This window comes from Mustela erminea, chromosome 7 (genome assembly GCF_009829155.1).
Source record: "Mustela erminea isolate mMusErm1 chromosome 7, mMusErm1.Pri, whole genome shotgun sequence".
Taxonomy (NCBI): Eukaryota; Metazoa; Chordata; class Mammalia; order Carnivora; family Mustelidae; genus Mustela; species Mustela erminea.
In genome coordinates, this window is record NC_045620.1 from 3211919 (window position 1) to 3225859 (window position 13941).

A 13941-nucleotide genomic window follows, 5' to 3' on the forward strand; every position below is an offset into this window, starting at 1 on the left:
TCTAGTTACTATTTCACTGAACCTACTTTTTATCAAAACCACCAGTGATTAATTTTACCAAGTATACTCTCCCACCTTTTTTTTTTTTTAAAGATTTTATTTATTCATTAGAGAGCACAAGCCAGGCACAAGCCAGGTGGAGGAGCAGAGGGAGAGAGAGACTCCCAAAGCAGGGAGCCCGGGGTGGGGGTCCATCCCAGGCCCTTGGGATCAAGCCCTGAGCTGAATGAAGGCAGATGCTTAACTGACTGAGCCACCCAATGCCCCAGGCTCCATCTTCTTAACTCCGCTTCACCCAGACTTCGGCTGGCGTATTTTCCATTTCCTATCTCTTTCCTGTCTTCCCTTTTCCTCTTAATGTAGGGCTCATTCCTGGTCTGTTACTTTTCTTCAATCTACATTTCCTTAGGTAATTTCATATGGTTCCGTGTAATAGACGTCTCCGTGTTGACAGCAGTCCTCAACACGTGGTTTGGGCAACTGGCTAGCCTCTGCGAAACAACACTGGGCCCTTACTTCACACCATATATACAAAATACGTTGATCAAAAAACCTAAAAGAGTTAGAACTACGAAACTACTAGGAAAAAGCATAGAAGCAAATCTTCATGACCTTGGATTTGGCAGTGGATTCTTAGGTAAGACACCAAAAGCACCACCAACAAGAAAATAAAACAACCACCAAAAACCCAAAAGGTAAAGTGGACTTTAAAAACCAAGAAAACCTTCGTGTAAAGATTACTTTCACCAGAGTGAAAAGACGACCGACGGAAGGGGAGAGAACGCTTGCGAGTCGCGTCTGCTTACGATCCGGTATTCGGAATATATCGAGAATTCTTACAGCTAAGCAACAAAATGACAAATGACCCAGTAAGAACAGGGGCAAAGGACCTGTATGAACATTTCTCCAGAGGAGATGTACAATTAGCCAACAAGCACACAAACATCCACGGAGTATCATGTGTCATTTGGAAACCACAAACCATAGCAAGACGCCGCATCACACCCGCCAAAGGACTGAAAATAAGTATTGGTGAGGTTGTGCAGGACCCGGTGGCTGTGGGCTTCTGGGGGCAGTAAAACACTGCAGTCCCCGTGAAAACCAGTTTGGTGGCTCCTCCGAGAGTTAAAGGAGGAATTATCCTATGACTCAGCGGTCCCACCCCCCGGCAATCCACGCGAAGACCTGAAACCAGATATTCAGCAGACGCCAGCCGAATGTCCACAGCAGCACAAGTCCCAGCAGCTGGGCACGGAAATGACTCGAATGGGCAACAAGCAGACAAACGCAGGTTGACCATCTGCACACGGGCTGTTCCGCAGCCCTAAGAAGGACGGAGTTCCGCCGATGCATGTGGACAAACACGCTACGTGGAAACCTAAACACAAAAGGTTACACTGTCGGATTGGATGGGTAGGTAACACCCAGAATATGTAAATCCACGGGGACAGGTTGGGGGCTGCCGGAGGCTCGGGGAAGGGGAAGCTGGGCAGTGCCTACTTCGAGGATATGGAGTCTCCTTGGGTTGTGATGAACCAGACGGAAGCAGCGGCTGAGTGGCTGGTGAGTGGACCAGGTGCCACGAAACGGCAGTCCCAACACGGTTAACTCCGTGCTATCGGCATCTCACCTGAATTGACTTAATAAAACACAAACGCACCAAACCTGTGCAGAGGTGTCTTCTGCATTTAAAACCCAGGCTTTAGATCAGGGCCTGAAAGCCCCTAGGGGAGCCGGCCTCTGCCTCTGTCCTCGCGTGCCTCCTGCCCCTCCCTCGTTCAGCAGACTTCCAGGCCTGGTGCTTGGACGGTCGCATTCTTGTCCTCGAGGCTTTGCTCCTGGGGCTCTGCTTCCCCGCGCCCATGCCGTCCTCTGAGTCTCACGTAAACAGTACTTCAGAGGGATCCTCCCGCACAGCCCTATCAATCCTCCTGTCACTCCAGAAACTTCTTTCTTCCTCCCTCCCATAAACCCCGCTGCTGGAAAGTCTATGACAACAGGTACCGCGTGTGTCTTACTCACTTATGAATAGTAACTTAGGCCACTATTTCCCGAACCTAAACACGTGCCTAGAAGAGTAGGGTTGCAACAGTGTGAATGAATGAGGGAATAAACGGAGTGTTTCTAGGTGGAAATCCACTGAATTCAAAGAGGGCAGATGTGCCTGAAACTCTCCGACCCTCAAATCCCGTATGGTCGCATTTCCATTAAAACGGATCATGAAGTATTAGTCAGTCAGCCACCGGAGTGTCTGTGTCACATACTGTGCTCAGCTCTACATACAGAGACAAGCAAGAAGGGAACCGAGGGCGGCCGGAGGGGAGGGAGTGGGGGCGGGGTAACCGGGGGATGGGCATGGGGGAGGGCGCGTGATGGGGCGAGCACGGGGGGTTGTCCGCAACTGATGAATCACTAAACTTACCTCTGAAACTAACACTACATATATTAATATATTAGGTTAATTTTTTTTTAAGATTTATTTATTTATTTGACAGACAGAGATCACAAGTAGGCAGAGAGGCAGGCAGAGAGAGAGAGGAGGAAGCAGGCTCCCCGCTGAGCAGAGAGCCCGATGTGGGGCTCTGGGGCTCGATCCCAGGACCCTGGGATCATGACCTGAGCCGAAGGCAGAGGCTTTAACCCACCGAGCCACCCAGGCGCCCCTATTAAGGTAATTTAAATAATTTTTTTAAAGTTATTCTAGGAAGACGTGAAACGTGTATATCCATGTTTTGTAAAAACGAGGAGTGTTTGAATTTTTAAAAAAAACAGCACCAATGTAGTCCCAAAGAATTCTATGGCTTTCCATTTTATGGGCCCCTTGGAAGAACTGTGTAGGCGTGTCAAATGTACATAGACTTTATCATCCAAGATACTATATTTTTAATGGTTATATTTGTGATGTTTAGTTTTGGGCTTTTTGAAAAACATACTTGGAGAGGCGCCTGGGTGGCTCAGTCAGTTAAGCGTCTGACTCTTGATTTTTAGCTCAGGGCAGGATCCCAGGGCTGTGCGACTGAGCCCCACGTCAGGCTCTACACTGTGCGGAGCCTGCTTCGGACCCTCCCTCTCCCTCTGCCTCTGCCCTTCTCCCCCAACTCCATGCTCTCTCAAAACAATTTTTTTTTTGAAATATGAAAAACATTAGACCAAGAAAAGCTCATGGAAATACTCTAAAATAATATCTAGAGGCTTTCTCCAGGAACACAGATGTTTTGAGTGAGATCTATTTGGTGCAGTGTCTTGAATTTCAGCTTAGATACTATGATTTTGGTTTGTGCTGCTGTGATAGCAACCATGTTAAGTACAAGGAAGCGGGAGGAGTGCGTGTTGTCCTACAAGGAAATGCTGGCCTTTAGCGTCAATAAGGCCTTTATTATTTACCTCACAAAATGTGCATTTTATGCAACTCGACTACCATCAGTATGAGTTTATAATGAATATTGACATTTGGGACAGACGATGTCTGGGACAGATTTGATGTAAAAAAAATTTAAGTGTATTTTAAAAAGATATAGTTGCTTGACTTTGTTCTGTGTGATTCATTTTTAACATTTTCTATATTTATTTACACTTAAGAAAAATTAGAGCCAGAGTTGGCAAATTATCTAAAAGACCAACCATATAGAAAATGTTTTACACTGTGTGGGCCAACAGGTAAATTTGAGAATATATGTAGGTATTTGTGTAAACATGTGAGAACCAGTCTTAGCTTGCAAGCCATTTAAAAAAAAAAAAAAAAAAAAAAAAGGCAGGCCAGATTGGGCTGGTGGGCTGAAGTTGGCAAGACAGGTAGCATAGAAACAAACCTTTAATGATCGGATCTCTCTCTTCTTTACTATACAGTGTGTTTCTCAACTTATCTCACTATTTAACAAAAATGGTGATTTAAATCAATTTTGTCTTAGCAGAGCCTAATGATTATGTGAAGTAACTACAACTTCTTGATTTTCCTATTTAAAGCATATTAAAAATAAATGACCATTCTAGCCAATACTTTGTATTTCTGACCTGGGTGGAATTTAACACATGTTGGTGCGGCTTCCCACACTTCCTCAACCGAACTGAGCTGCAAAGTCCTAACTATTTCAGAAGAACACACGGGGGAGAGAACAAATTTTGCATCATTAGTATAGCCAAGCAGAAACTTGGTCCAGTCTAAGAGAGGTTACTACAGGGACGTAAATGCCACCAAATCCTGATACCATGGACGCCTAGCAGACCCTCCGAGTCCTAGTGGGCTGGTGGTTTTCATCCCGCACTTAACGCCCCAGTGACCTGGCAGTCAACAGCGACAAATTCTGACTCCGACCTCAGCACATGGTGTGAAGCCCGCAGTGGCTCTAGCCAGCTCTTCAGCCACCTGTCACTCCCACCTGTTAACAGCTGACCCACTCACGGTAGCTGTCCCCGAATTCCTACGTAGTTCCCAAACACAGCCGGCGGAGAGTTACAGCCAGCGCGGGCGGAATCCTGAGTGCCGCGAAGAGACAACAGAAGCAGGATACTGGTCACGAGGACGCGGCAGGGAGTGAGAGCACACGAGTCTGAGCTGGGACGGAAAAATGGAGCAAGGTGTTAGACGTTCCCGAGACCGCTCTGTGCCGCCCCAGGAGTCCCCGCTGTAACCAAGTTCCCGGGTGGAATGCAGGGAAGGCGCTGTTCGTTTGGGGGGCACACCTGTGCATGAGCAGTACCCATACCTTTGGAAAAGGGGAATACATTGCTTTCAGAAAGCAATAATGTGCAGACAAAAGCATGGTTTTAACTTTAAGAATTATTAGCATGTACACCAGATCCAGAGTTTCTTACCGTGGCTTACTGTCAAGAAAATGTGCTTTTTAAAGAATTTCCCTGCTCACCTTCTTTAAAGGAGATCTAACAATTAGAAGTTACTTTTATTACTTAACATAACATGCCATTCTGTTCTCATGGAACTGTGGGAACTTGTAACTAGTAGCTTTTCCACTGCTCATTCTAACATTGTCTAAGAGAAATTAACTTATGGTAATTCACTGTTTCGGGATATTTTCATATGTTCAGTTTGAGTCTCAACATGTTCAGTTTCTTACGAGCATCTTGGACGTTTCTTTCACATGAAAAGCTGTAAAAAACGCTCTGTAAAAGAATGGGTTTGAGATTAGAAGCATGTAAGACTAATAATTTTAATAATGTAATTAGAATTTTACAGTTCTGGACTTGAAGTTGCTGTTAAAGAACTATGGGTACGTAGCTAAAAACTTGGCTTTTCACCTCCAGAATTTAGACTTGTAATTACCATGTATTTCCACAAGATGGACTTCTTGACGTTAGGGTTTGGGGTTTTTTGGGTTTGGGGTGGTTTTTGTTTGTTTGTTTTGGGTTTTTTTTTTTTTTTTTGCCATCTCAATTGCCTAAGCATTACTTATGTAATATAATTTCAAAGTCCTTTCAACATCCTTAATTTTTTTTTTTTTTACAAAGACTTACAATGTACTATTCCTCCTATCATGCCAGGTTAAAACTCAATACTTCTAGAAGTGATTTAATTTCCTCCCATAAAATAATCAATTATGGTTTTAATCTTTTAATTTCCTTAAAAGCAGAATTCCTTCAATGACTTAATAGTATTGTTACTATAACTATTAAAAACTATTATAATATAAAATAATATAAAATAATCAATTATGGTTTTAATCTTTTAATCTCCTTAAAAGCAGAATTCCTTCAGTGACTTAATAGTATTGTTACTATAACTATTAACTGATAGTTAGTCACAGTTTGTTTTGTGGAAATTAGAACAAATGATTTGTGAAGTCAATGCACTGACAACGCCCGTAGTGAAGGTTTGTGATTGTTACTGAGCAGGGAGGCAGCAGAAACGGTTTTTTCTAAGACCTCAGGCTCTTAAATATATGTACTTTCTCTTCAAATTTATAGAACATATGTGCATTTATATACACAAGCTTGCATATCACCCATGAGATTTATAAGCTGCTTCCTAATTTTGCTTCTCCAGCTGGGATGAGGGGCACTGGGGACACCCGTCAGAGCCTTCCTCTGTGTGGGCTTCTTTGAAGTGAACACGCCCAACTCCAACTTCAGTTGGCTCTCTCGACCTCTGTGATACTGGCTAAGAATGTGAACTATGGAAATACAACTTAGAGGAATAGTTTATAATTAATAAAAATACCATAGAGAAGTTAGATACTGTGGCTAAAAGTTTTTGGTTACAATGAAACCGTCTTCTGGTTTTATGATGTCTTAGAACCCTTAAGCCTGAACTAAACCAAACCCTCTGCTGGGTCTCCTGTGCCTTATTTCCATCTTGAGTTTTACTTAACCACTAATTATGGAACTTTGCTTGGGCAAAACACCTGAACACACATCCCATCTGCCAAGTCACCTCTCCGCAGAGGCCCATCTTCCAAGCAGTAGTGATCCTTTCCGCCTTGGTTGCCGGCACGGTTTCCAACAGAAGCACCTTTTCCTTTCTTTGTTTCATAGTAAGTTCATGCATATTTCCATGTTGAGGAGATTGAAATCTCACTTTTACATAATTTGGACTCCCGCTTAATATTCTAAACTGAATAGAAGAAAATAGGAAGCTGCTTAAATAGTGTAGAATAGGAAAAAAATTTGAAGTTTTCTGGAGGTTGGCCACAAATATGGGTTATGAATAGAGTATAGGTATATATTACGCATATAATATAGAAACATACACACACGTGCTTGTAAAATTAAAGAACTGACTTCTAGTTAGAAAAGCTTTAGAGCATCTCATTTCATAGACAAATTGAGGCTCAGAGAAGTGAAGCAGTTCGAAGGCGGCACAGCACAGAGAGGCAGAGCTGGGATTTCCGTACCCCAACGGGGATTTCTTTCAAAGAGTTCAGCTAACTGACACCCCGTTTGCCAGCATCCAGGACGGACCGGACAAAGCGCTGCCGCATGGGGTGGGCAGTTTCTAGGGGCATCTGACCCACTTCAGCATTAAAGAAGATGAGCAAGGAAGGTCACAGCAAGCCATGAGGTAGGGTGTGCAGTGACGTCAGAGGACATGCACCTGCCCCCAGGGCTGCCCTGCCCCGCCAGCAGCTGCCGTCTACAGTGTTGGTGACGGTCGTCTCCTTTAGAAGATACAGCAGTATTTCGAGAGAGCGATGGTCTTCCTGGAGAGAAAGTATCTTGGTGAACAGCGCAGGGCTGGGGTTTAAGCAACAGGGTTTGCAAGCTTCTGACGTTAGGCTCCGAGCGCCCGGGCTTCCTGCCTCACCATGTACCCGGCGGGCGGGCTCCCCTGTGAGGACACGTATTCAAAGGCCAAGTAAAAATACCTTTTGGGAACATTATTTTTTTTTTTAATTTTCCCTCTTTGTGCCAACATTACGTTTTACCTTTGTGCTAGGGTGAATGTTCTCTTTATAACGTCCCCTCCCTCTAAACCTTTGTCTCCTGTAACAGAGTTTTCCATAATGTCTGCATACGTGAATCTAAAAATACTCAAAGACGGCCCAATTTCCATCATGGTAGAATTTTCCACCAAGTTGTTGCTTACCTCTGGGATCATTATTCAAAGATGATCTGATTTTCAAGCACAAACCACATGTACTAACAGAATTTACAAAACAAAGCACACAAAAAGTTGAAATTCTCTTTTATGTGTTTGGATCTGACGGCTCGACAGTAATAAAACCCGACTTATTTCACAGACCCCCACTCTCCTCCCGACTCTATGAAAACATAAAACCCGGGTTCGTTTCCTGCAATAAGTAGTCATTTAATTAAAGAACAAAATTAACAGGAATCAAAATGTTGCAGCTGGATTTTTTTGTTAGACATTATATAAAAAAAAAAAGAAAAGTATAATACAGTCAATAATTTTGTGGAACATGAACTTAAAGAGTTCTCAAATTAACTGTGACCGGAATAAAAACGTCTTTTACACACAATCCTGCGCGCGGCCCTGCGGCCCGTCCCGTCCGAGGCCCGGGGCAGGGGCGCCGGCACATGCGCGTCCCCAGCCTCCGTGTCGCTGCAGAACTGAAAAACCGGGTTCAAAGGCAAATGACAGTTTTCTTCTGGGAGAGCGACTCTGGGTCTCCCCCGGGCCCGACAGCCCCCACTCCGCGGACACCAGAGCGCGAAGGGCGTCCTCTGGGTTCCCCTCCTGCAGGTGAGCACAGCCCCGACTTCACCTGCCTCAGTGGTCCTGCCCCTCTCGCTGACGCGGCAGGGAGTCGAGAGCCGAGCTTCAGGAAAGTTCCCTGATGAATGTTCAGTGTTGGTATCAAAAATTAAACACAAATTCTTCTCAGAAGAAAATCTCTATGGCCTGTGGAATCTAGGAAGTACAAAAAGGCAAACAGCGTAAGGTCACACATTGGAAGTTGAAATGGCCCAAACCTCCCACTAACAAGCGTGTGGCCGTTAAAAGCAGCTCAGAGCCCACACGGGACACGAGGATGGGCCTGCTTCGCTTCCGGTGCTGGAGGACCTCCGAGCACCCCAGTCCCCCGGGCCTGCGCTGGACTCCAGAAAGAATGATTTGCTGAATTCTGCCTAAAACTCAGTCTGAAGGCTGTTGGCTAAGCTCCTGAAGTGTGTCAGGCCAAGGTTTGCTACAATCAGAAGTAATAATCAACCGAGCAAAATTCTGGAAATCAGGGTTATGGTTTGGTTTTGGTTTTGTACATCAGTAACATGTTTGTGGTAACGTGATACGTTTCACAAAGTCTCAGGTGACTAAACTATTGTGCTTTTCAAAACGGAGACTAAGTGCTAAAATGTGGTAAAAATCCTATTTCCTGATGTCCAAGTTTGCAGCCAACTCTTAGAATTCCTTGATCTAGGAAAGGCATTAGGGACTTAGGAGAGAAGTCGTGTATCCTCAGTCAACCACGTTTAATAACGTGTAATGGGAAAACGTACTCGGTATTTTGACATTAACACACTCGATGCTACGTAACAATTCCACCCTTATTCTTTAACATGGTAAACATTAAAAACAGCTTTGAATATTTTACTGGACAATGTCGATTTCTTCAACGTTTTTGAGTGTTTCGGAAAATCCAAACTAAGATGACACATTCTTGCTCAAATGTACGCCGGCCATGGGGGGAACCTGAACAAATTTTAAACCGTTCGTTGGGAATCATTTTCACCTGCTCTTGCAACCTCCTCCCCCACCTTAATTCATTTTCCCCGAAACTGTCCTGGGGACAGTTGGAACCCCTCACAGCCGGCTCTGCCCCACAGCCACACTGACCTACACAGTGAGTGACTCAACAACAGCCACGGTGACCACTTGGGGACACACCAGAAAAGGAAAGGCGTCACTATTTTAGCTGAAGGCAGAATCTGCTCTCAGGGCTCCCTTCTCTCCGTCTCTGGGGCGTGAGCCTCTCGAGGCCGCGGGGGATGTGGCAAGGGGACTGCTTCGGGTGGAAGCTTGAGCATCACAAGCACGGTCTCAAGACGGAGGGAACGTGAGACCGTATTGCTTGTCGCGGCAGAGCGAAGAACACACGCACAGCCAGTGAGCACGGGGAGGCCAGTCCTCACCCTTGGTCCCCCTATGCAGACCCGCGGCCGCTGTGGGGCAGCACGTCCAGAGCCCGCATTGACCATGATGCGGGCAGCCCGGTGCTGGAGGACGGCCGACATGCCCCACCAGGACAGCGGCTCCCCGGCGCGGGGTCCTCTTTACCTAACGCACCACTGCTGTCTCCACACCTGGCATGACACCGGGCACGCTGTAGGGACCCAAATATTGGAGGGTTTGGGGAAGGATTGATATCGTATTAATGATGCGGCTGTAAAGGCAGGGAAACAGGCACCAGTAAGTGGAAGGGACCTGGTGGCCTCCGGTTGGCACAGACGGGCCGGGTTTGGTCACCAGAGGTCCAGACACGACGGGAGGGACGGTCGGCCTACAGGTACGTCCTGTTCCCTGCTTTGAGGCCGATTCTCTGGCGCACACACGAGCTCCTTACACGGCGGACCCAGGAGCGCCGCCCTGCACTGCCCTGCACGCCCCGAAGCCACATGTCCCCTCCAGCTCTCCGCAGAGCTCCTGGCCCCGGGCGCCCAGGCGCGCAGGGCTCTGCCCCTCTCTGCGGCTTCGAGGCAGCCGGACAGGCACCAGCAGAGGCGCCGCGCAGAAGCCCACCTTGTCAAGTGCTTGCTGGACGCGTGCACCTCCATTTCGTTGCTCTTGTACTCGTTCAGCTCCTTACGGATGGCCGCCTGCGGGTCAGAGACGGGCGTTACGAAAGGCACAGAGGACGCCAGCAGCCTGGGGGATGGACAGTAGTTCCTACTGTCCCCCGAGTTCTGGTGTTCTGGAAGATACTTCCAGAGAAGCAGAATCATCATTGGGCTGAGCACTCCGCCTCTGGCGCCTGGTCGCCGTTGTCCCCAGCCAGGCCCCGGCCAGCGCGTGGCCGCGTCCCAGAGAGGCCGGGGACGCCCCCCAGCTGCCTTGGCACACGGCCACCGCGCTGAGCCAGGTGGAGCCACCTGCTGGCATCCAAAGAGCCAGATCACGCGGGGAGTCAGGCTTGGAGTGAACTCGTCCAGAACTGTGCGAGATCATTAGGAAGCTGTTCCAGCCTTGGGCACGCGGTGCCCCTGGGTCACGGGACAGTGTCATCGTCACGTGTGGGTGAGGTGAGCACCACAGCGTGTCGGGCCTGTCCCCGGCCTCATCCAGCCTCCCCGGCCCCCTGGGACCCTGCGCCCCCAAGGGTGAGCCCCCCAGGGACCAGCTGAGAGCTGGGGAGAGGCTGGGAGTCGTGTGCCCCGGGACAGGACGCTGCCCTCCGAGCCCTTGCAGGCCGGCCACCCGCAGCGCCTCCACGGGGGAAATGACCACCCGCCTCCCACGGGATTTTCTGGGGCTCGAGGGATGTGTGCTGGTGGACAGGCCGGATTTGGGGTCCGGACCCGGCACAGCGAGGCTGGGGGAGACTTGGGACTCACTAGGTCCCTCCGCTTTCCCCACGGCCTCTGGGACCCGCTGCTTCCCTGCTCCCTTCCTGTGCTTCCCACCAGGGCCCCTGGAGACACCTCACCCCAGAGCGGTGGGGATGGAGCCAGAGCCGCCTCCGTCTACACTGCCCACGCCTTCCTGCGGGCCTCGGTCTTTCCGCCCCGTGTCGCTATAGTGGACTCTGCCGAACCTCCGTCCCCCACCTCTTTCCCGCCAGCCTCGCCTGCTTTCCCGCCAGCTTCCAGTTTCTCAGCTCCCACACGCTCGACCCTGGGTACCCGGTCACCCTGGGTGGGGCCATCCTGTGCTTCACGGGGAGCTCATGGGCATCCCTGGGCTCCAGCCACTGCCCCCCATTTCTGACACCAAAAATGTCTCCAGACATTGATTGCCAAGGACCAAACTGTCGCCTAGCAGCAGACACAGCCATGCCCCGGATCACCTCTGTGAAGCCGATCCCTGGGGCACAGCACAGCCGCCATTTCCACAGCGGGTGGCACCCCTCCCCTCCCCGCCCCTGGCCCAGGAACAGACCTGCCGGCCTGCCTGTCACGGACTGCCCTCCTCGGGGGCTGCCGTCCCCCCCACCCCACCCAGCAGGGACAGCGGCCCGGACCTTGTCGGCCGCGGACAGGCGCGTCCAGGGCTTGTCGGCCCGCCGGTCGTAGTCCTGAGCTTTTGCCACTTCCACATAGTCGCTGAACCGGATCAGAATCTTCCTGTCCCGCAGCTCGTCCACTGTGGGTCTCTGATTCAGCTGAAATCAGAGAAGGCCCGTGAGCCGCCCGCAGCCATGCCCGCGCTCTCGAGCCCTCGGACAGACAGCACGTGTCTGCAGGGACACGGGAAAGTCAGAAACTGGGACATTCAACCCTCACGCCTGCGAGGGCCAGCGGGAAGGCCTGGACTGCGGCCCCGACGGTGACCCCGCGGCTCTGCCAGCGCAGCCCCAGCTCGCGGGAGGCTTGCTGAGGACCGTCAGGTCGCCGCAGCTCACGGCAGCCCCGGCGCGCTGGACCCTCCGGGCGAGCTTCAAGAAAAGGTCTGGAGGGCGCAGAGGCGGCCGCAAGCGGTACCCCCGAGGCAAGCTCAGGGAAGACCCACCTCCCAGGAGGGGGCGGGGGGAGCTTCTGTCAGTCCTCCAGGGTGCGGAGGAGACGGGCTAGGCATAGACACTGAGTTTAGACATGGCTGGGGCTCGGGAAGGGACCAGGCTGTGGGGCTGCCACCTCGGGCTGGCCAGACCCACCTCCGCCCGGCAAGTCCCACACCCAACCCTCGAGGCTAGTCAAACGGTTCTGCAACCAGGATCTTCCAGACAAGCCGGAGGAACCAAGAAGCCCGGAAGGTCACCGCATGCGGACACCCAGGGAGGCTCTTCCCAGGCTCTGTGTGAAGATCTCCCGTAAACGAAGGTGATGCCCTGTCACCGTCTGGCTCCCCAGAGATCCGCAGAAATGTCATCGGACCTGCCTGTCCCCCGGGCACAGAGGGCCACGCTGGGATGGGCCGGGGTGCTGCCCTCCCAGCATCTGGGGAGTGAATTCGCTGCCGTCCAGGAAGACGTCACTGAGCGACATGGAGAGGCCCTGCGTCACCTCCCCCCAACCCCACTATCAGTGCACCTGTCACCTGTCCCTCAAGATCCAGGGATAAGACACTCAAATCACTGTACCTTTCTTGTCAATCTTTGCTTGATTTCTCTTCTTTCTTCCTGCTCTGTCTGATCATTCCTCTCTGTGAAAGGTTAAAACAGAAGAAAAAAAAAGAAAGAAAGAAAGAAAAACGGGCTGAGACTCTCCTTTGGTAAAGAAGTCAGCTCCCAGCCCCTGCAATTCTGGTGGCTGAGGAGGGTCATCGGGACTCTGGGTGTCACGGCTGGTCTCCCGGCACTTGGCCAGCCACGTTCAGACCGTGGTCTCACCGCCCCACAGGGACACCGGCCCCGGGGGACGCTCTGCCCGCCTTGCAGTCCTTCTCCTCGACTTTCTCCACGTCCGGACTCAGCACACACACTCGGCTGCGCAAATTTACTTGCAGGAGAAGCAGGAAGCAGCCCTCCCTCTGCCCTGCCCTGCAACCAAACACCCACCCTCCGTGCATTTACGCCCCGGAGCACAGAGGGCACCCACACGCATTCCAGGAGCGTAACTGTGCACACACGTGACTATTAATACCTGTCGCATGTGACCCTCCGATAGGGACCGTAACAGAGCTGTCACTGCCGTAGTCCCTTCCGCTTTACAGGAATACACACACTTCCAGCCAACCAGCACGCACAAAGGACACCCCTCCCCGGCTCCGGGCACCATAAGCTTGCCTGGAATTTACATTTTCAGGGGAATATCTCACACCCAAAGATACCAGGCAGCCGGCTGACTCCCACCTCGGGAGCGAGCGCAGCGACACAGCCCAGCCTTTGAGGGCGGCCTCCGAGGCTCGCAGCACAGACCGCGCTTCGGATTGGGACTATTAACATGCAAGCTGCGCTCTTACCTACACGCGGCGGCTAAAAATAGAGCAGAAGTCAGAGCCCGGGCGTAAAATGCAGGCTTTGCCCTGGGACTCAGGATAATGGATGTCCTATTTCTGGCGCTCTCTGTTGCTAAATAAAGCCTCGGGTCCCGGGGGGTAGGAAGCTCCATTCCTGGGAAGGGAGGCTCACGGGCCAGCGCTCGCTTCTCGAAACAGGGCTGGTTCAGGAAAGGGGAGCCCGGCTGCTGCGCTTGACCTCGCCTCCCCTCGCCTGCCTTGGGTGGTGGGTTGACGACATCCCACACACGTGTGCACTTCGGGGCTTGGGTTCACGGGGGTTCGACAGACGGTGCTCGTCTCAAGTCTGAGAGTTTTAGGAAAGGAAATGAAGCCCTTTTATGTTCTTGGTTCCTAATCCAAGGGACACACCAGGAGAACGCACATGGAGCAGCTCTCTCGTCAGAAGGCTGATGACGATAAAGAAAAAAATGTGG

The 13941-nt window shown here is 50.6% G+C and overlaps 1 protein-coding gene across 1 annotated transcript in view; it reads right to left on the bottom strand.

The window, feature by feature from the left end:
• Window positions 1-7738: 7738 nt before the first annotated feature.
• PHACTR3 (phosphatase and actin regulator 3) overlaps window positions 7739-13941 on the bottom strand; it is a 198268-nt gene continuing 192065 nt past the window's right edge. Inside the window, exons 10-13 of the mRNA XM_032350182.1 lie at window positions 12648-12709; window positions 11589-11729; window positions 10151-10227; window positions 7739-8323 (exon numbers count right to left, since the gene is read on the bottom strand). Coding sequence (XP_032206073.1) covers window positions 8308-8323; window positions 10151-10227; window positions 11589-11729; window positions 12648-12709 — 296 coding nt within the window. The 3' untranslated portion in view covers window positions 7739-8307. The remainder of the gene's footprint in view (window positions 8324-10150; window positions 10228-11588; window positions 11730-12647; window positions 12710-13941) is intronic.